Source organism: Mustela nigripes, chromosome 7, assembly GCF_022355385.1.
Source record: "Mustela nigripes isolate SB6536 chromosome 7, MUSNIG.SB6536, whole genome shotgun sequence".
Classification (NCBI taxonomy): Eukaryota; Metazoa; Chordata; class Mammalia; order Carnivora; family Mustelidae; genus Mustela; species Mustela nigripes.
Window position 1 is genome coordinate 22,162,783 of NC_081563.1, and position 22,647 is coordinate 22,185,429.

At 44.5% G+C, this 22,647-nt stretch overlaps 1 protein-coding gene, 1 long non-coding RNA gene and 1 pseudogene across 3 annotated transcripts in view; 2 read left to right on the forward strand and 1 right to left on the reverse strand.

Moving 5' to 3' along the window:
• The window catches only part of LOC132021235 (uncharacterized), a 5,376-nt gene extending 2,924 nt beyond the window's left edge, over positions 1 to 2,452 (forward strand). For both annotated transcript variants that reach the window (XR_009405269.1, XR_009405268.1), the window contains exon 3: positions 2,353 to 2,452. This is a non-coding gene — a long non-coding RNA (uncharacterized LOC132021235). The remainder of the gene's footprint in view (positions 1 to 2,352) is intronic.
• Positions 2,453 to 13,416: 10,964 nt separating this feature from the next.
• MRPL33 (mitochondrial ribosomal protein L33) lies at positions 13,417 to 22,598 on the forward strand. The gene is made up of 4 exons (XM_059405359.1): positions 13,417 to 13,524; positions 14,406 to 14,424; positions 16,166 to 16,272; positions 22,298 to 22,598. Exons 1-4 carry the CDS (start codon positions 13,503 to 13,505, stop codon positions 22,345 to 22,347), a joined length of 198 nt encoding a protein of 65 aa, XP_059261342.1. The 5' UTR covers positions 13,417 to 13,502; the 3' UTR covers positions 22,348 to 22,598.
• LOC132021237 (small ribosomal subunit protein eS4-like) lies at positions 17,154 to 18,563 on the reverse strand (annotated as a pseudogene).
• Positions 22,599 to 22,647: the final 49 nt, after the last annotated feature.

The following is a 22,647-nucleotide window of genomic DNA, read 5'->3' on the forward strand; positions in this document are numbered from 1 at the left end:
TTTAAAAAAAAAAAAAAAAGAGGGCCCCAGGTGCACCTGGGTGGCTCAGTGGGTTAAGCCACTGCCTTTGGCTCAGGTCATGATCTCAGGGTCCTGGGATGGAGCCCCATGTTGGGCTCTCTGCTCAGCAGGGAGCCTGCTTCCTCCTCTCTCTCTGCCTGCCTCTCTGCCTGCTTGTGATCTCTGACAAATAAATAAATAAAATCTTAAAAAAAAAAAGCGGACCCCAGAAAGGACAGGAGCTCCCCAAAGCTGCATTCCTTGGCTGCAAGTGGCTCAGGGAAGCTGGCTACCTCCTAGAGTGGGCATCAGTGGAATTACAGGTTAGTAAAGAATGTATGTTCTCCAAACTCATCGAGTATACATGAAGTATTTTTAGCTTTTCTGTATGTCAATCATACCTAAATAAAGCGTTTTTTTTTTTTTTTTTAAAGCAATATGTGTGTGAATTTGTGTGCAGTTACAGCTCCTGCTGTACTCTTTAAGTCAGAACACATGGTCAGTAGTTCCTGATCTCCACCCAGTTCCCTGGAGGCCCACATTAACACCTTCATTGATAGATGCTCTTTTTGTCCCCTGTTCCGATTCCCAGGAAGGTGGGCCTGGTAGTCGAAGTGCAGTCTGGAAACTGCCAGTCTTTCTCAGTGGGCCTGGTACTTCCCAGGATGAAGGGGGCTTGAGGTCCCGGGGCAGACCCAGGCACAGGCTCATCTCACTGGGACTGCTCCAGAATGGGTCCCTCTTTCTCCCTCACAATCTGCTCTTGCCCCAGCTCAGCCTGCCACTGGCCTGTTCTCCTGTGCGATCTCCTTCTCCTCCTCTTCTGCAGATGTTCAGAATGTATGTCAACCTCACCTTAGAATCTTAGAATTTTCTAAGCATCCTACCTGCCAGCTTATGGGACTTCTGAACAGTCATTTCTGGTGCTGTCTTCCTTCCGAAGTTTGGCCAAGTCTGGAGTCTGAACACTTGGTTCTTTAGCTGTTCTGAGGTCATGGGGGAGAGAGGAGGTGTGGACCATAGTGAGAATAAGCTGATGCAATCTACTGTGCGCCCCGCCCACCCAGGCAAATCACGTTACTTCCCTGGGCCTCACTTTTATCATCTGTAAAAGTAAAATCTTGATTCCGATGCCCTCTTGAGTTTCTCCAGCTCTAAGACTCTGAGATCCTGGAGCCCACCCTGGCTCAAACGGAAGGCTTGGAAGTTCTGCCCATGACCCTACCCGTGCCGAAGTGGAGCTAGAAGGGAGCACTTGTAGTGTAAGGACAGTGGGGAGGACTGTGGGCCAGTTGGGCACTTGTTCTTCGTGGACTCAAGTTTAAGGAGCGCCTGTTGGGTGGGGCCTGGCTGGAAGGATTGAGCCAGATTTCCCCCCTGCCTGAGTGCTTGCCTCACAGGCTGTTACTTCAACCTCCATACCACTTCCCAGGGCAGGGCGGAGCAGGGTGGGGAGGAGGGGAGGGGAGGGGAGGAGGGGAGGGAAAGGGAAGGGTGGATAGGCTCCCGCTGACGCAATAGAGGAGGGACGGATGCAAGCCTGTGTGGTTCTTCGAAGACAGAGCAAAGGTCAGCGGGGCCAGGTCCACCTGGGCTGCAGCTGCGAGGCTTGGCTCTCTACAGGGTTTCAGCTTCCTCTTCTTCCCTGACTTTTTCTCCTGGAATGGAGTTTATTCTCTGGTTGTCAGAGCCAATAGTTGAAACTAATGTGTTAGAGTCTCCCCATATCAATTCACCTGCGGTGCTCTAACCTGCAGAGAACATCCTTGCCTGCTAGAAATGTGCACATATGTGTACACACACACACACACACACACACAGTGGGGACATCCGGAAGTGAGATAGTTATTCTAAGAATGTGCTCTCTGTGCTCTTCTGAGGAAGTGGGTTTGGTGGGGAGGCTCAGAGAGTGTCAGAAGATCTGGAAATTTCCTATGTGGCTAAAGTCTCAAAATAACGGCCTAGGGAATGCCATTTCTATTCCAGACCCCTTGTATCAAATATCAACAAGACTCCAGGCTACTTGCCCATCTCTCCGGGATCTGCACACCCTGGACACGATAAACTCTTGTAAACTTTAAAGTTAAACCCAAGTTTGCAAGGGGAACAAACCAAGGTGCATCAAGTCTTTTGTCAAGTCCCTGACAAAAGGAAAAATTGCTAAATACTGCGCTCAAACTAGCTCGGTAACGAGTAACTATACCTTCATGATAAATGGCAAAGAACTTTTTCCTACTAAATTCATGCTTCAAGGCTGCACATTCTGCCAGGCCCTGTGCTAAGTGATACACATGAATTATCACATTTTGTCCTCAGACCCATGAAATAGTCTATTATTATCCCCTTTTACAGATACAGAAGCTGAGGCACAGGTGTTGAAGTAACCTAAGGCCACGGAGCTAGTAAGTGGTTGAGATGTTAACCTTGTTCCCCTGACTCTGAGCTTTTTTTCCCCTTCTCATAACCACCTGAAAAACTCATCTATACAGAGGATTTAAGTGGGACAGAATCCTTCAAATTACAAAAGGATTCACCAGAATGTTCTCCAACTACCAAATTTCCTTATCACTTTAGTCAATAAAATCCACACTTTTATTTTCTGAACTTTGTTTTATTTCCATATTTTAAAGAATGTAGTTCTTGAATATAACAGACTTTCACTCTTTGGGAAGGGTCACTACTAACCCTCTCATCAAATTAGTTAATTCCAGTTTGATCAATGCTGATAATACTTAACAATTGACTTATTTTCTTATGGGTATTGAATAACTAAATTTAGGAAGGAGCTTTGGGCAAGGTAGTTTATAATTTAAATATGAATTTTATAATTATACATTTGTCTATCTTCACACATGATCAAATTTAATTGAATAAATAGCCTGAAAGAGTGAAATTATAGTGTTATCACAGTGTAGCAGAAGTTGGGGGCTTTCTTCTTGAATCAGCCATCAACTTGATTTATAGATGTTTTATCTCATTAACCTTTATGTTGTGGAGCTAATTAGTGATGCTGGGAACTGCAAAACACACTTGAAGCAGCCATGTAGCTCTTTAACTCCATCGTGCACCAAATTAAACTGGACCCAATTATTCTGAATCATAGAAAACATCTTTGGAAAGACTTTGCCTGCTTCATTTCAAATGGCTTACTGGAATGAAAATCAAACTTGATGAGAACCCTGTTGTTTTTCTCTTTTGGCTGCATACCATTTTACATCGCCTGAATCCTTGAAAAGCTCTTCCCAGAGAGGAAGACACATGCAGATTGCTCTGACTATGCCTGTTTGGGCAGAGTTTTCCCAGGACTCTGTGGAGGGTCCTAAGGGTTTCAAGGCTGGCCTTCCATTGCTGGTGGGCACCAGGACAGCCATGCCAGAACCCAGCCCCATTCAGAGGGCTGCCATCTTGAGGATGGAGGGAGTCCCTCAGGTTCTTAAGGACTTAGAACCTTAGTCCCCCAGGTTCTTTGCATCTTTTTGCTCTGGTTCCCCATTCTTACTTTTGGGACCAAGCCCCTGAGGCCCTGGTAGTTGCAGTCTTTCTTCCCTTCCAGTCTTCTACGGGAGGATTCTGAGCTGCGTGGCCTCCCATCCTTGTGGCTGGATTAAGGTGGTGGCTGGGAGGGAAGGATGAGGAAAATCACAGAGGCTGGATCGATTGACATAGAAAAAAGTGCGAAGCTACTCCCTGGAGAGAGAAGGGGCTGGGTGTCGCTCTTGAGTGGAACTTTGAGAAAAATGGCCACTTCTTCAAGAAGCTTAGCCAAGATTTACATTTTTTAAGGCATTTGGAATTCGGCTTGTGTGTTTTTAAAAAAAAAAATTATTTTTAGAAAAAGGGGGAGAGGGCAAGAGCGCAAGTTGTGGGGAGGGGCAGAGAGCGAGAGGGAGGGAGAAGAATCTCAGGCAGACGCCATCGTGCACGGAGCCTGATGCAGGGCTTCATCTCATGACCCTGAGATCATGACCTGAGCCAAAATCAAGAGTCAGACGTTTAACCAACTGAGCCACCCAGGTGCCCCAACTTGTGTTTCCTTTGAATAGGATACCACATGAAGATGGACCTCCATAGGGGAGGCTGAGATTGATTCAACTTACATTTCGAGTAATTTTCTGAGAGAGGAAACTGGTTCGGGTGGAAAAATATAAAGACAATGCCTTACGGTGGGGTTTTCTGAATTTGCATGGGCTTAGAACAGAACTGTGAAGTGTGGGGAGTCATAGAGAAAGACCCATGGGATGATATATTACCTCCACCTCCTTCAGATTTGTGGGTGAAGTTGAGGTTTCTTTTGGGGGTGATTTCACTTGAAGAGTAAACCTCAGTACTGGGGTAAGGTGACACCAAACTTGAACTTCTTTTCTTGGTTTAGTTTAAAAATGGACTAGATCGTTAATATACAGAAGAATTTTTCTGTGGGTTCTTGCTCCTTAAATGCCAAACTGATGTTCTAATGCTGTTTAACATGTCTCTTGGGTGAATGACTCAGCCCTGGCCTCATGGACCCTCCACAGGCTCTCCCTCCCTCAGGGGTGCAGGTGTGTCCCCACCTCGGTTGGAGGCCAGGAAACTAACCACAATCTCTTGGCTATGAGACTCTAGTCTCCTGCCTTGGAGGCAAAACAGGGTGAAATACAGGCAGGCAGGATCCCAAACCACAGAAGCTCAAGTTAGGTCATCTTTGTGAACATGACAACTCGCTGTCTCTCTTAGTCAACAAAAAGAAACATAGACCCATTCAAAAATGTCTTGAAAAGATGGAATTTGCATGACTTTGGTGACTTGCCTTTGGGTGCTATTCCAAACCAAAGGGGAATTATTAGTGAGTCCTTTTCACAAGCGAAGAAACGTGCAATGGTACACTCACACCAGTTTACTGCAGGACCATTGAGTACATGAGTTTAAATTGCTTGTCCGGTAGCCAGGGAGTACAATGTCTGATTAAGTCTCGTTCCTTCCTCACATGCACCTGGCAACTTGGGGGACTGTGTGCTGGGCAGGAACCATCTCCTTTTTCTTTTTTAAAAAAGATATTATTTATTTATTTGAGAGAGAGAGTGTGTGTGAGCATGAGTAGGGGGAGGGATAGAGGGAAAGGGAGAAGCAGACTCCCCGCTGAGCAGGGAGCCCGATGCAGGGCTCCATCCCAGGACCCCAGAATCATGACCTGAGCCGAAGGCAGGTGCTTAACCAACTGAGCCACCAAGGCACCCAGGAACCATCTTTCAAAGCCCTTGGAGAAGTGGCAGACACACTGCCCCTCTGTGGAACCAGGCTCATTGGGGCAGTTAGAAATTAGGATAAGGATCAGGTTAGTGGGGAGGAAGCAGTGATGGAAAATTCTTCTGAAAACAGTTATTCATGGGAACTCCGCCATGACTGGTATGGCCATTAATACGGTCATTTCATTTTGCCTTAAATGTGGGATCCAGTCCAAGGCAGAGGGAGATGAACGCTTAGGAATGCACAGTGACTATTCACCCAGTTTACTGGTGGGAATCAAGCAAATGAAGCGGCCTGAGAAAAACAACACTGCTTTAAAAAGCATTCTTTTGTGTTCACAGCATATTTACAAGAATCGTTAGGGAAAAGGGACTGGTGGTTTGAGGAATCTATCAGAAATCTTCGGCCCAGTCTGTCGCTAGGGCAGAGAATGAATTTACCTTACGGAAATCCTAACTGCTACTGTCAGAGAGATCCAGGAAGTCCGGGTAATGCTACGCATGGAGCAACAAACAGAAACGTTTTCTTTTCTCGACTGGCACCCCGGAAGACTAGGAATAACAGTCACTTCAGATAGGAGTTATTGATCCATTCCTCCAAGGCTAGTTAATAACAAATACTGTTTGTTCTTTGTAGGACGTAACATTCGCCCAACCTACGTATATAGCACATGGAATTTGGCCTTAACCCACAGAGCCACACTGGTTGCCTTTGACCCCGGCGTGCATCTTAACATCTGTTTCGAGCAGAGGAAATAGGAGAGTAATAGAATTGATGCGGAGTGAACCAAATTCTACCCATGACAGACATGCTTCAGGCAGCTTCATGGAATTACTCCTGTAGCCCAGATGAGATATTTCTGGACCTGAGGCCTCTCTGGCCACCTGTCCCTGCCCCCACAGGTTGTTGATGTAGACCCCAATTCCTCTAGCAGACCTACTTAAGAAGGCCAGTGTATTTTTCTGGTTTCATTGTTCTGTTGCCTGTTCATCTCCACAGATGAGACAGTTTAACATACTCGTGTCTCTTGTGGCCAGAGATCTGGTCTGTGACAGCATCAGGATCAATCTTGTCTTGGGAGGAGGACTAGACAGAGCCTGGCCGTAGTCATTACCATCGGGTCATGGTGGTTCGTGGCTCCAGAAGCTGGACTCTTCCCTTGTCCATTCACTTTATAAATATTGATTGAGCACCTGCTCTGCGCCAGGCCCACAAGTATGGCAGTAACAAAACAGATGGAAATCCCTGCCCCTCTCTGACTTGTGTTTCATTTTAAGAATCTGAGTGTTGTCCTACCATTTTGTCCTGAATTTTAGTGACTTCCAGTCAGTAAGCCACTTCTAGAACAATAGCTCCCAAACTTTAATATGCATGCAAGTAACCTGAGGGACCTTGTTAAAAATGCAAATTCTGATTCACTAGGTCTGGGTGAGACCTGAGACTGTGAACATTTAACAAGCTTCCAAATGGTGCTGCTCAGCTTACGCTTTGAGTGGCAAGGATATACAGCCAGTAGTATCGGCACCATCTACGAATCTTACAGAAATGCAGATCCTCAGGCCTTGCTTCAGACCTACTGGCTCAGAATCTGACCTTTAATAAGGGCCCCAGGAGCTAAGAAACAACAGTCTAGAGCAGTGATTCCCAAAGCACAGGCAACATCAGAAGCCACAAGTGACAGTTCCAGAATCCCTGTGGGTCTCCCCACAGGAGAAGTAGGGTAGGGTCTTCCCCTGCCCACTGTGGTGTATCACCTGGCAGTGAGCGCCCTGGGTGATTTTGATGGAGACCAGGTTTGAAAACCTCCAAAGCATTTTCGGAGGACAATGTCTGAGCTTCACGAGACTGGAAAAAGCCTTAGAGGTGACCCGATCGATGGTAATCATCTGAGATCATGTGCTCCTCTGAAGTTTCCCTCACACAAGCCCCAGATAAGAAACTGAGGCCAGGTTCTTGCCCAGGGTCTGTGGTTACAAATGGCAGAGTCTGGCCTCCAGCACATGCGCAGTTCTTCTGCTGCAACCCCGCACCAGGGAATGCCTCTCCTTGACGCTGACCCAAATCTTCCCCTCTTTCAGGGGTGAGTTTCAGCCCATTACCTCTAAACCTCCACACCCTCCCCACCCACATTTCCCACCGACCAAACCACACATTTAATTGGTTGACTTCCCCAAAGACTGTTTCTGTCAGCCTTTTGATAATTTTGCGGCTCTTCTTGGGGGCAGGTGAAGTATGTGGGTGGCAAGGGTGTTGTCCCCTGGTTTTCCATCCATCTTTCAAGAAGGCAGTTGAACTTTCTACTCTTTGTCTTTCCTTTCAGCGTCTCTGATAAGTGTTCTGCAGCCTTCTGGAATGTAAGTGAGCACCTCCTCTCTTGGCTTACAGCTTCAGGACTTCCTCATTCTTCCAGATTGGCCACTTTCTCCTCTCCCCACCCTACTCAGGGAGGTGCTGCTCACCATGTGAAGTTGCGTGGACATGCTTGGAGCTCATGGTCTAAGATAAGGGTCTTAGCTCAGCATCCACATACCCTAGCCCAGTCCTTTTTGATCTTGAGTGTACATTAGAATCTCTTAAGGAGCTTAAAAAAACCCAATGTCTGCACTGCATGCAGGCCGATTAAATTAAAAATTCAGGGTGGGAGATAAGCATCAGTAATTTATGAAGCCCCCCCCCCCCAGGTCATTCCCATGTGCAGCCACAGTTGGGGCTTCCCAACCTAGACTGAAAGTCCAGGGAAAATTGTTTCTGGGTAGGTATATTTCTTGGAAAAGCTAAGCGATAGCTTTTATCAGATGCTCAAAGGTGTCTATGGCACCTTTTGCCTCACCCCTCTCCCCCGAAAAAGCTCAGGGACTGGTCAAAGATAATATATAAACAGGAAGAGTTTACCAATTATTAAGGAAATACCAAATGCATGTGTTAACTAAATAAATAGGCATTAATATGAAGAGGAGAGAAAGTGCTGCTTTGCAAGTGAAGAGGATCTTGGGAGTGTTCTGGGTGGAGGGATGAGAGAGTCCCTACCTCTCCCAACTGCCGAGGAAAACCATGTGATTTCAGGTCCTGCCACTCTAGGGGTCTGATCACATCCCTTAACTCTCCACCGCCACACAGCAAAGTCCTGACTCCCAACCACAACATCCTGGTTCCTTCGTGACCTAGCTCCAGCATCCTTTCTGGCTCCTCTCCATCACTCATCATCATCACTCATCATCCACACACTCAAGCCCCAGGAGGATGCTTGCTGTCCAGTGTGTAGACACTGTGCATTTGCTTCCATTCTTTCCCAAGTTCCTCCCACTCTGCCTGTCTCGGGATGGACCATGGAGGGAAGATTGAAGAAACAGAGAATGGCTGGAGGCATGTTCCCCGAGGGTGCTCAGGTCATATTTGGCAAAACGAGTAGGCAGCTACCTGAGGAGCTCCTTAGAGGGATGACATGTGGAGATTCAGAAGCTCTGGCCTTCAAGGGACTTACATGCCAGTGCGGGGAAGCAGACCAGTGAGGAGCACAGGGAAGCATGATAGGTGCTCTGAGAGGGATATGTGGAGGGACATGTGGGGTAGGAGAGGGAGTGGACTGCATCCCAGGGTCCTGGAACAAGGGACTGACCCTATAGATAAGAATAGTGACTGTATTTCCCAACCATAAGTCAGGTGGGACATAGGTATGATAGTGGTCTGGACAATGGGCAGTCAGAGACTTCTTGGAACAGTAGAGGAGGAGGGGGATAGCTCCTAGATCTTGGGTCTGAATCCTGATGCTAAGCACTGGGAATGCAAGATTAAGCGATGTAACACAGACACTATGTCCAAAGCTCTGCAAGAATAAATAAATGTTCTCCTCCACCTGCTTTCCTGGGCTGAGAATCCAGGTGAAACAGCTGTATCCTTCCCCCACTCAGCACCTCCCCATAACAGAGATGCGCGCCCCTCCCCTAAGGCCTTCACCCCTTCCACCTGGGCTGCCGGGATTCTCTAATTATTCTACACTTTAATAAGGCACAGAGGGCTCATTATGTAAATTCAGGCAAAAAAAAAAAAAAAAACCCCACCCCAAAACCCAAATCATGAATCGCATCTGTATTAATAAACATTGTAATTAACACTTACCAACTGCCAACAAAGTGTTAGATGTAAATAACAGGTGGATGCAGGTTGAAGTAATGAGACTAGAAAGCCACTACTTCCTTTCTACTCCGTCCAGGAATTTCGAGAAATAGTTCATATGCTATCTCTTTTTATTCATTTATTTATTTATTTTTGGTTTTTTAAGTAGGCTTCACTCTAGTGCAAAGCCCGGTGTGGGGCTCGAACTCAAGACAGTGAGATCAAGATCTGAGCAGAGATCGAGACCGATGCTCAACTATCTGAGCCACCCAGGCACCCTGATAGCTCATTTTAAAATATTTTATTTTAAAGATTTTATTTATTTATTTGATAGAGACACTAAGAGAGGGAACACAGGCAGGGGGAGTGGAGAAGCAGGCTTCCTGCTGAACAGGGAGCCCAATGTGGGACTCGATACCATGATCCTGGGATCATGACCCCAGCTGAAGGCAGATGCTTAACAACTAAGCCACCCAGGCGCCCCCAAATTTTTAACTTATTTACTTAATCTCTACACCTAGTGTGGGGCTTGAACTCATAACCCTAAGATCAAGAGTCACATGCTTTTCCAACTGAGCCAGCCAAGTGCCACCCTACTATCTCTTTTTAAAAACAAGCTTATAGGGGAGGTTGGGTGGCTTAGTTAAGTGTCCATCCCTTGATTTCAGCTCAGGTCGTGATCTCAGGGCCCTGATTTCAGGGTCGTGATATTGAGTCCTGCATCAGGCTTTGCGCTGGGCATGGAGCCGCTTAAGATTCTGTCACACCCTCTGACCCTCATTGCTCAGTGTACACACTCTCTCTGTCTCTCAAAAAAACCCACAAAAAACCCAAAGCCCCCCACAGTCTTATAAATTCTCCTGAACTCTGAAACCACTAGTACAATTTATCCACTGAAATGACTAGTACATTTATCAGCTTGCTATTTTAACATATTTAATAGTAATTTAACATTTGTGTGATGCCTCTTATCTCAGATTCATTTATGCATTCAGCAGCTAGTCAATATATGTGGTAAGCACTGTTCTAGGCACCAGGATACAGCAGTGAGGAAACAAGACAAAGTTCCTTATCTTAGGAAGTTTACATTGTGGTGGACAAAGACAGATAACAAGGAAATCAACAAATACACACACAAAATATTAAATGGTGAGAAGTGGTGTAGGAAAATGTAAAGTGAGGTAAGGAGAATAGGGAGTGTGTGTGTGTGTGTGTGTGTGTGTGTGTGTGTTCCTTTCCTTCTGTGGCCAGGCTTCACTGATTAGGTGACATTTGAATGACAGAATTTATTGATTGTTTACATATACGGCATGAGAGAAAGAGGTAACAATTTGGCTCCTGGGCTTTTTACTTGAGCAACTGAAAAAATGGAATTGCCACACACTGATATAGAGGAAGCCTTAGAGATACAGAGCAAGTTTGGGAATTGATTTTGGACATGTGATGTCAAGTAGGCAGTTAAATATGCCCATGTGGAATCCAGAGGAAAGGTCGAGACTGGAGATATAAATTTAGAAATCTTTAATCCCCCCCCCAAAAAAAGAAATCTTTAACCCCTAGGTTTTTCAAAACCCAAACTAGCTGTAACCACCGAAGGAATGAGTGTGGACAGAGAAGAGATCCAAGGACAGAGCATGGGCATGGGCAAGGGCATGCCTCCACCAAAAGGTGGATGAGGTGAAAACAGAGAAAGGATTGCTCATGAGGAAAGAGAAGAACTAGGAGAGTGGACACCTGCATACCAGGTGAAGAAAGTTTTTCAAGGAGTGAGACACTGTGTAAAATAATACTGACTGATGCTGAGTAACAGAAAGCTCGAGAACTGACCATGGGGCTTGGTACTGTAAAGATCATTAGGCCCTCACCAGAGTGGCTTCTATTGAGAGGAGGAAGGAGGGAGGCACAAGTTGGATGCCAGATCCTGAGTGAGAAAGAGAGAGAGAGAGATGTCTTTTTTTTTTTTAAAGATTTTATTTATTTATTTGACAGAGAGAGAGAGAGAGATCACAAGTAGGCATAGAGGCAGGCAGAGAGAGAGAGAGGAGGAAGCAGGCTCCCTGCTGAGCAGACAGCCCGATGCGGACTCTGAGATCCCAGGACCCTGAGATCATGACCTGAGCCGAAAGCAGCGGCTTAACCCACTGAGCCACCCAGGTGCCCGAGAGAGATGTCTTAATCCATTGACTGGATACTGGTTTTGAAGAAACCAGCTATAAAAGATAATTTGAGTATGGACTAGATATTAAGAAACTATTGTTAATTTGGGGGAGTGAAAATACTATTATTGTAATAATCTTAGTCTTGACACATACCTACTTAAATGTGTAGGGGTGAAGGGTTGTGATATCTGCAATTTAATTTCACACAGCTTAGCAAAGAACCATATACATAAAATATATTTTTCAGACTACATAGCAGAATGTCAACGTTTGTTGAATTGGGCATATAGCGTGTTCATTGCACTGTCGGTTCAACTTTTTGATAAGTTTGAAATGCCTTTTTTATAGAAAACTTGGGGGAAAACTCAGACTCTGGGCCTCAGTGGTGGCAAATGTATTTTTTTAATAAGTTTTTTTTTTTTAAGACTTTATTTTTTTAATTGACAGACAGAGGACACATAGTAGGCAGAGAGGTAGGCAGAGAGAGGGGATAAGCAGGCTCCCTGCTGAGCAGAGATCCCGATGTGAGGCTCTATCCCAGGACCCTGGGATCATGACCCTAGCCGAAGGCAGCGACTTAACCCACTGGGCCACCCAGGTGCCCCGGCAAATGGATTTTTAAAAGACCACAGGTGACTCTGATATACCATCAGGGATGAGAACCACTGAATCAACGCCCCACTGAGCATGAAACTGAGGTGTGAATAGTTGAAAGACTTTCCAAAGGACAGAACAAAGGCTAAAATGCATGTTTCTTGACTTCCAGTTCTGTGTACTTTTCTTGTATATCCTCTAAAGGAATTTCCTAGATAAGAAACCTGGCCTTCTTGAACACCTAAAACTCTTTGTCAGCAGATGAATTGCACAATGCAAAGAAGGATTTGGGCACTTAGGGGTACTCACTTGTTAGAGTCAGGTTATCAGAGGACCAAAAATCATTAGAGGGTTAAAAAACTGTAAGGTACTAAGGACAAGTACAGTCCTAATTAAAAAAGAAGAAGAAGAAGAAGGAGGAGGAGGAGGAGGTGGAGGAGGAGGAGGAGAAGAATTGAATTATATTGTCCTGAAGAGCTAAATTTTCTTTTAAATAATTTTATTACTTTTTGTGATGATAATCCATGAAATTGAATTTTATTTCACACGGTTGTAAGATTTAATATCTAGACAAAACCAAAGATTAGGAAAAAATTCCAAAGTCCTGATTATTGGGAAATGAGGTTACAGATGAAGTTCTTGGTGTTGAAAGAGCCCGGGTTCCTTGCAGAGCAATATGAAGAACTGAAGATGCAGATTACTACTAGGTCCCAATGTCTGGTGGGAAAGATAAGAGTCTTGGCCATCAGACAAGACCTGAGTTGGAATTCTGACTCTGCCATTGACTGGTTCGGTGACATTAGGCAAGTTATGTGAGCGCCCGAAGTCTGTTATTCAGCCCCTTTTACAGGCAGGAGATGCTGGGATGCAGTTAACATAGATGCACAAGGTGGTGCCGTCTTAGAAATCCAAGAGGTAACAAAGGAATGGGGGATATTCAGGCGGGGGTTCTAACTCCAAAGGGACTGAGAGTAGCTCTTAACCAAGTTGGATGGCGAGAGGCAAAAGAAGGCAACATTTTAAGGAAATATGGGGGAGTCGTGGAGCCTGGAGCAGCTGAGAAACACAGTTTTTGCGGCTTTAATGCTGGTGATGGCGATTATTTAGTGAAACAAGTATGGAAAAGCCTAACTCTGACCCAGAAATAAGACGCAGGGCTTGGGGCGTGAACCTGAGCGGCTTTAAACTCTCCCTTTGCTTGGGAAGGGGACTCCAACATCCAACAACACAGAAAACGCCTGGCCTGGGACCAACACAACACACAGGTGGCGACAGGACTGGAGGCTTACGTTGGGGGGGCGTGGCTCCAGGCCGCTCCTCGACGTTCTCTTCCGGAACAGGCCTGTGCCCCGGAAGCAGTTGTTTGTTGAGCGACTCTGGGCCCGTTTAAGAGACTGCGGGCGTGTTGTCACCATGTTCCTGTCCGCGGTCACCTGTAAGTGGGGCTGGAGGCGTCGGCAGGGCCTGCGGCGAAGGCGGGAGGAAGGCGTCGGGACGGTGCGGGGCCGGGGGCGCGCGCCGGCCGGGAAGGCTGCCGCTACGACTCTCCAAGGCTTCAGGACTACAGCGTCCGGCATGCTCCGCGGCGCAGCGCCTTGCGGGGCGGGTTGCGTTTGGGGGTCTGCGGCATTAGTTCTTGGTCCGGTGGGTTCCGAGACAGTGGTGGTCGAGTGTGGTCAGCAGTAATGGGGCGCTTTCCCCGGCCTCCGTACGGATGTGGTAGCACAATTCCCGAACGTTCTAACTGGGGGGGGGGGGGGAAGGGGAGAAAAAACCTCGAATTTTTATTTAACTCGCTTCAAACTCTTTAGATGAGGAAATGGCTTGAGAAGGGCAGTAACTTACCCTAAGTCGGTACAGCTGGGCTGGGAAAGAAGTGTCTGTCTTCCCAGGTCCTCTCTCTTCCCTGCACCATGCCAACCTCTAGGTTAGTTTCCCTCCTCCACCTGATGTGGTGGTTGCAGTTTGCATGGGTTAACTTGTCAAACCAGTGGCTTGTTCCAGGGCAAATATTTTGCACCTTAGAAGAGGAACATGTGGAACAGATCTTAGAGAGATTTGAAGAGTAACCGGTCCAACTGAAAAGAGATTGTGCAAAGCCTTGCATTCAGAATTGTGTTGGTCTTATTGGATCTTTGTCTTCTTTCTAGAATCCTAGCGGGATCACTGCAAGCTAGGGAGTAGTTACCTGAGTGACAACCCATTGCATACTTCATCACTTACCTGTTTATTACAGACATTAATATGAACTTTGCATAAGAAAGATAATAAGTTGCTATTTTCTTTTCTCTTTCAATCTTCCTCTCTGCGAGAAAGTTGCCAAGAGCAAGTCAAAGTAAGTAAGGTTTTCTTTTTTTAAACTTTATTTGTTTATGTTTGGTTTGTTTTTCCAGCCGTTGCCAGCACATCTTTATGTTAATCTAAGCATTTGGTCTCGATTTTCTGAAAGTTGGTTCGAGGCTTATTTGGTGAATTGTTTTGGCTCTGTAAATTCTTAGAAAAAATATTTCCCCTCCTGCCCAACTTTCCTACTTAAGTGAGTGTTCAGATAATCGAAGGAACTCTTGCTGTCTTGTTCCTAATCAAGCCATCAGGGTTCCCATGCTCTCTTTGGATTACCGCCGTATTTCTGCTTCTTCAGAGGAGGACTGCGAGCCATTTGTCTGAGGACAGGGATCTGGCTGCACAAGCTGTGATTTGATTGAACTACAGAGTCAGTTTTAATGAGTTTTGTAATCCTTTGCATTCATGAAATAAGCATTTCAAAAACAGCACAGATTAAAGATTCCATGCTATACCAGAGATACTATAAATACCAAACTGGCATCTCAGAATAAATTTTGTAGATAATAACTGAAGTAAGATTTTATGTGTTAAGAATAGGAAAATTCTTTTCCAGAAAAAAAAAAAAAAAAAGGAACATTCTAAAGCAGCCTTTGCTTACAACCCAAGACACATTACAGATCATAAAACTAGGTTTTTTGGATGAAAGTTAATGAAAAACATGTAAGTTAGTGTTTTCACCCATATAGGTTTTATTCATTTTGCTTTTCCCACAGTCCAGTTATTTATGTTAGAATTCCCCACCTCAGGGTTCTGTAGGAATCTCCCTTGCCTTTGGTTGCTTTAAGGGTACTTCCTGCCTTTCATGTTCTTTGTATCCTTGGAGCATCTATCAAATATGTCTTGCCTTATATACCTTGTATACACAACTCACCTCCATACTATTCTGTTGGTCCCTGGAGGGGGGAGGGGCAGCCTAACAGAGCTCCGCATTTTCCCTAGTGCGTTCCACAGAGTAAGCACTTAATAGGTATTTGTTAAATCTTTCTGAATGAATGACTGCTGTCTTTCTTAATTAACAAATATTGTGTGCCTCTTATGTATGAGGCACTGTGCTGGACATTGAAAGGCAGGCAAAGATGTGTATCAGAAGATGCTACAAACTCTTTTTGGAACTAGATGAGAAATAAAATAGCCTGGTCTGCATAGGGAAGCCGGACACATGAAAAAGTAACAGTACAAGGTATTAAAGGCAATGATGACCTAGTGAGGCAAAACATGAACTTATGTTTTGGATGACTATAAGTTCAACGAAATACGAAGGAGAGCAAGGTTTTACATGTTAGCAATGTAAAAGTTCCAGTCTTTTTGTTTTGTCTCTTATGATTGTACTCCTGTTGCACATCCTGGAAGATAGGGCTCTGTCGAGATAGCCGTCTTTACGACTTCCTGACTGGCCAGCTAGGGTCACCAGGACTTTTGTATTTTCCCCCTTCCTGACTTCCGGTGCTTCTCCGTGGTGGGTGTCTGAGTCTTTTCCCACAATGTGGTTTCATCTTGTTGATTGGTTAGTTGATTACCAAGGCACTCCATAATGAAACAAACCTTGGGTATCAGGGCCGTTGAAATTGTGGTTTATGGAAAATGTAGGCTGTCTTTGAACTGAACCTTCTTAGGGCTAAATGATATCCCACAGCTGATACTACTATACAGAGTTCTCAGAATGTGCCATCCCCCCATGACTGATTTTAGTCTATTTCCTCAGCTCGTAATAGCTTATTTTTAAATCTTAGAACCATTCTGGTGAAAATGCTGAGCCAAGCTGGGACAGGTTACTCCTTCAACACTAAGAGAAGCCGACTACGGGAGAAACTGACTCTCTTGCATTATGATCCAATTGGTAAGATTCAGAGAAATTGCTCCACAATAAATTCAGATGCTTTCAAGGCCTGCTGCCCTTTCCAGACTGACGTTCAACATGTCTTGGCGGTTTTGTAGGCCCTTTGACTCTCTAGCGTTCAGTCAGCGAGTGAGTATTGAACATTTACTGTAGTGCCAGTGGCTGTCCCAGGTGCTGGGAGACACCAGGACACATTCAGGCTGAGTGTCTATGCTCTTGGTACTTGCAGTCTGGTGTGGAAGGGAGAAGAAGAAAGAAAAAATGATGTTCTGCTCAGTACTTTGAGGGACACAAGCAGGATGCTGAGATACAGTATGAAAGTGGGGAGAAGCAGATTCCACCTTTAGCCTAGCCTTTAGATAGAGTAGATATGGGATAGAAACCAGCCAGATAACGAGAATAGGTGAGACTGTTCTGGAAACAGAAAAGAGTGTCTTCAGATGGGGGAGGGAATATTCTCCTGGATTCGTCGAACAGTGGCAAGCAGTTAGGTCCAGATTTGAATTAAAGGAGTGTGGCATCTATATATTAGTGCAGGAAGGCAAGAAGTGTCATTTTCCATTTTGTACCGTCTGCTAAAATGGTATAATAAACAGTAACTTTAAATGGTCTCAGTAGAGAGGCGCCTGGGTGGCTCAGTCGTTCATCGTCTGCCTTCAGCTCAGGTCATGATCCCAGGGTCCTGGGGTTCAGGGCTGTGTTGGGCTCCCTGCTCAGTGGGGATCCTGCTTCTGCCTCTGTCTGCTGCTCCTCCTGCTTGTGCGCGCACTCTCCCTCTCTCTCTCTGTCTTCCTAGCTCTTTCTCTCTGTCAGATAAATAAATAAATAAATAAAAATCATAAAAAAATATATAAATGGTTTCAGTTGATAGAAGTGTTTGTCTAAAAGACACAAGTGTTCCCAAGGCCAGATTGCCTGCTTACATACAAAAGACATCAGCTGATTGCTATTGGTAGAAGCCCAATTTTGTTTTTGGATTTCATGAGCAGATTTATATCAAGTAAACTAGCAAACAAATGATTTGTTTTAAAACTTCAGGCCATTGGTTTCATTTTTGTGCCCTTGATTCTGAACAGCCTCTTGACATTTGCTTCTGAATAAGAACTGTACTGGAGCTTCTGGGTTGGTGACTGTGCAGTGACTGGGAGAGGGACCTGCTGGGAGAGGGCGTAGAGGCTGTGAGCCCCTTCACCTTACCTGTCCTATGTGTCACTTCATCTGCCTGCTCCTGAGTTACTAATCACTGGTAGCTGGTATCAGAATTTTTCTTCTTTTTTTAATCATGCTGTGTTATCTTGAAGTACAAAGATTCCAGTCATATCTCCTGTAGACCATGTTACCCACTGCTCTGGCTGCCAGTCTCTTGTCTCTCTCCTAAGCAGTGGTGAGGCAGATACCCTTTCCATGGGGAAGAGAAATGATGGTTTGTTGCCTTTGCCAATAACAAAAATGTTGGAGGGCTGGTGGCAAAGCTCTTCTATTGGCAGCTTTCATGTGAACTATATAAAAAGAGCCAGAGTGTCTGTCTCTGTTGGTGGTCAGACCGGTTCTTCCCAGTTAGCACAGTGACACACACTTCTGGTCACCATACACAGATGACCAGTGTCAAACTTGATGGCCTCAATCATCTTTGCAGTGTCTAGATCTGTCTGAATGGTGTCCTTCACCTTGATGAGGGGATCAGGATAGCAGATGGTACAAGCATCATGGGTCGCCAGGTGAGGGATTCCTTTTGTCCCACAGAGATCTTCCTCACTTTGCACAACTGCTGCTTGACCTCAGGTATAACATGATGAACAGCAAAGTGACCCTTGGTATCCTACATCAGCCGGAAATTCTCCCCAGGCTTGTCAGTGCTGAGGATATCCATAAAACCCGCAGCGTAGGTTTCATCAGTTCGGACCTTGCCATCAGCCTTAATAAAACCCTGCATACAGATCTTCTTTACTTCATCTCCTGTTAGGGTGTACTTAAGTCTGTTCCTTAGGAAAATGATGAGAGGGAGACATTTTTTTCAGTTTATGGGGACCAGCAGATGGACGAGGAGCAAACACAGCAGTCAGCTCATCCAGCATCCAGTGCTGTGGACCACCGCACGCTTCGAATAATTCTTGGGACCATAAGTCATGGCTGTGCTAGGCATGAAAAGAGAACAGAATTGAGTTGAATTGTAAGATACCCAGTTGGTGATCAGAATCGAATTGGTACTGCAATATTATTACCCCAAATTAATCCATTATATAACAAAAGATGGATACTTAACCTCATAATCACATTTTTTATTGACTAAGAATGAGCACTCATAGACTCTCACTTCTGGCCAAGATGGAATAATAGGAACCGAATGTCCTTTCTCCCTGGAAACAACAACAAAAGGACAGTGTAAGCAATAAAAGACAGCAATCCCTGAAAGAAAGGAGACAAACTAGTGTTTGTGAATGGTCAGACAAAATGGAAATTCTATCTTGTTTGCTTACCTGTACAAACTTCTTATCTTCAGATGTCATGAACACAAGCATCTGTACTCTCCAGGCAGTCTCTGTTTTACAGATGATGAATCTGATGCCAAGGATCTTAATCAAGGAGACACAGCTAAAATATGTTAACAGAGATTTGAACTCAAGACAGTCGGACTCCAGAGCCCGGGCCCTAAACCAGTCTGTATAGGGACCTATTAATGAGAGGTTTCACAGGACAGTAAAACCTACATACCAGTGCATGACTTCTGGGCAGGATATTAGCGCAAATCCTGGCTAACAGCTACCTTCATAGCTGCCTTCAGAGTTGGCACAGAAGGTCTCATAACCACCATTGAACCATTCATTATGCTGCGTTCATCACTAAGAGAAATAAAAATATCACCTTCAAAAAAACGGTCTGCACCAGTGGGAAGAGGCATATAAAAAAGGCTCTGAGACGCCCCGTTGTAAAATTGGATGATTTCCGTTCTTTAATGGGGATAAAATTCCCTGCTGTTTTTATGGTGTTACAGTTTTGGTCATTCTTTACCATAATAAAAAAGGAATTCCCGGTTTGTACCTAATGACTGGGAGTCTGGATTTCAGGATGGTACTTCATATGGTAGAAAAATTAGAATGACAGGTATGTGTCTTAGTCCTTTTGGGTTGCTATAACAAAATACCACAAACTATTAGCTTACAAACAACAGAAATTTATTTCTCAGAGTTCTGGGACCTCGGAGGTCCCAAGGGCAAGGTGCCAGCACGGTTGCTTTCTGGGGGAAGGCCTTCTTCCTGGTTCATAGTCTGTGCCTTCTTGTGTCCTCACATAGTGGAAGGGCAGGCAAGCATTGTGGGGTCTTTATAGTGCATTAATCCCGCTCAGGAACACACTCTTGTGACCAAAACACCTCTCAGAGGCCCCACGTCCCAATACCATTGTGTTTGGGGGTCAGGATTTCACCGTATGAATTTGGGGCAGGGGGCACACATTTTTTCAGACCACAACAATATGATACTGTGAAACTCTTTTGCCTCTGATTTCTTTGTATCAGCTGGTAAAAACACAAAGTGATGAACTTTACAGTAAAGTAATTGTTTTTTTAGAGTTTAGCTCCTTTAGGGTTTATTTTTAGGAACTTGTGCAACATTTGTTACTTGAATAACCTTTTATATTTCCAGTATGAGAATGTATGAGGATTTTCATCCTTAGTATAGAGGTGTTAGGAACTAATTATTTGTCAGATTGATTTTGAGTTTTGAGATTGGGAAAGGACACAGCCATGAACAGTTTGGTTCCTAAGTTGAAAGTGGGAGAGAATATTCATATATAAATTTGAAACAGAACGTTAGAACTTTTCTGATCAGGAATGGTCTAAACCTGGACAGCATGACTTTGTCTTTTCAGAAGAAGAGAAAGTTCCGGGATAGTGGACTGCCTGGCTTTCTGCCCACCTCCTGAATGTCCCACAGGCTAGCATGCTGATGTTTGCCCAGGGGCCTGCCCTATTGCCCAAGGTACCAAATAGCTTGGCAGTTCTCCCAGCAGATGTTACTGCAGTGAGTAGTTAGTTTAAGGGTAATGTTTTGCTAGTCTGCTTTATAAAGGAAATCAGGTAAGGACACAGAGAAGTTCCCAATTATTTGAGCATTTCATAATATAATCTGACTAGAACCAGCCTCTGTCTTCTCAAACTCCTTTTCCTCATATAAAACAAGATGCTGATTTCCAAGGAGGATTAAAGGCTGAGGTGTAAACTTACTAAACTTTGCTAAATATGTGAAGGCTTACCATAAAGAGAATGAAAACTTGTCAGTTTTGATTCCTTGGATGACTAAACAAGACAATATAGACTTTAATTGAAGCAGAATAGATTTAGGTTAGATATAAGGAAAGAACTTGACAGATTCATTCTTCTATGAATTAGGCAGCAAATATTTTGACAGAAAATTAGTTTCTGTTTATGATTATGGATAGCAGTGTGTCATTTCAACCCAACTGTATATCTGGCAACAGCCCTGTGAGGGAGTTGGAGTTATCCCCTCTTAGGGAAGCAAACTGAAGGCAGAACATTGTGAGAAATTTTCCCAAGGACTCACAGCAGATATAAATGGTAGAGCCAGGGTTTAATAAGCGCAATCTTTTCAAGTCCAGGCTCCCTATTTTCAAAAAAATATTTTTATTTATTTATTGACAGACAGAGACCACAAGTAGGCAGAGAGGCAGGCAGAGAGAGAGAGGAGGAAGCAGGCTCCCTGCGGAGCAGAGAGCCTGATGTGGGGCTCGATCCCATGACACTGGGATCATGACCTGAGCCGAAGGCAGAGGCTTTAGCCCACTGAGCCACCCAGGCGCCCCTCCCTATTTTTTCTAAGACATGAAGCCAAATTACTATTCTTTTAATTGGGGAGTGCTATAAGGCATCAGAGGAACAGTGAAAACCTTACTACTCAGCATCCAGTCTCTGATCTTTTCTTTCTTTCTTCCTTTTTTTTAAATTTAAGATTTTACTTATTTATTTGACAGAGAAAGAGAGATCACAGGTAGGCAGAGAGGCAGGTAGAGAGAGGGGGAAGCAGGCTTCTCGCCGAACAGAGAGCCCAATGCCACAGATCCCAGGACCCTGAGATCACGACCCAAGCTGAAGGCAGAGGCTTACCCTGCTGAGCCACCTGGGCGCCCCTGGTCTCTGATCCTTCATCCAGGCAATTAGTACCTTTTAAAATATTTTATTTTTATTTATTTATTTTAGAGAGAGAGAGAGAGCATGTGTGTCCACGCGTGTGCATGCCCACACACATTAGCGGGGGAGGGTAAGAGGGGAAGGGAGAGGAAAAGAGAATCTTGAACAGACTTAGGACTGAGCACGGAGCCCGAAGTGGGGCTTGATCTCTGACCCTGAGATCACGGGTGAGCTGAAACCAAGAGTTGAATGCTCAACTGACTGAGCCATCTAGGCGCCCCAGGCAAATCAGTACTTTTGGTTTTGTTTCAGAGAGTGTACTCTGCTACGGTATTTTCAATAATATTTTGGTTTTAACTTTCATTCTATACCGTACTAGAAAAATCTGTATTTGGATATTAAGCCATTTCTGGAAGTATATGATTTGATGTGTATTTATTTACTCCTCTAGCCAGACTGCCTTTTCTTCTTGGTCTGCTCAGTTCTTGTTGCTTTTTTCTCTGGAGTCCAGCTCTCAGTCTGGTCTTGCTCATTGCCTGCAAGTGTGTTCCTTAACTGGGTGCAGACATGGAGGGTTTGCCATGTTTTGTTCCTAGTTTTGTTTTCTGATTTGGATATTTCACATTGGGTGGGAAATAACCTTGTGGGTACCAAAGACACCACCGATGGGCTGGGGATCCTTCCCTTGATTTCCTTCCCATTTTCTCTAGTTTTCTCTGGCCTCTGGGATCGAGGAACTCAGTTTGTAAATCTCTTCCATCCCCATGTCAGAGGAATAGTAAAATCAGAGAGAGGAGAGTGTTTGTGGTATGATACGTATATTTATTTAAAAATGGTGATGAAACCTTCAGTGTTCTGCTACAACCCATTTTTCTCTTTCAGTGAAAACAAAAGTTCTCTTTGTGGAACAGAAGAAAATACGTTCCCTATAAACAATGGATTGAAAATGAATTTGATTTATAAATGTGAAGACTGAGGGCGGGGTACTGATTCAGAAATTCTGCAGCGTGTTATAAAAGAAGAGGAAATGGCACGGAATCACTGCCTCCTGTGATTTGAAGGCCATTGTGAAGAAAAACAATGTACCGAAAGAAAGTTCTTCATATTAGGACATATATCATTGCATCACATTTATTTATCTTTCTGGATATTTTTATAGCCCTTAATAAAAAATATTAAAATAGCCTGTGCTATTGTCTCTTGGTGATGTTTTCCCCCACTCTTTGAAATAA

Excerpts from the sequence above, each read along its gene's own strand:
- MRPL33 (XM_059405359.1), top strand. The coding sequence starts at position 13,503 with ATGTTCCTGTCCGCGGTCACCT. Across the intron at positions 16,273-22,297 it reads CTTGCATTATGATCCAATTG|TGAAAACAAAAGTTCTCTTT; the intron begins GTAAGATTCAGA and ends TTTCTCTTTCAG.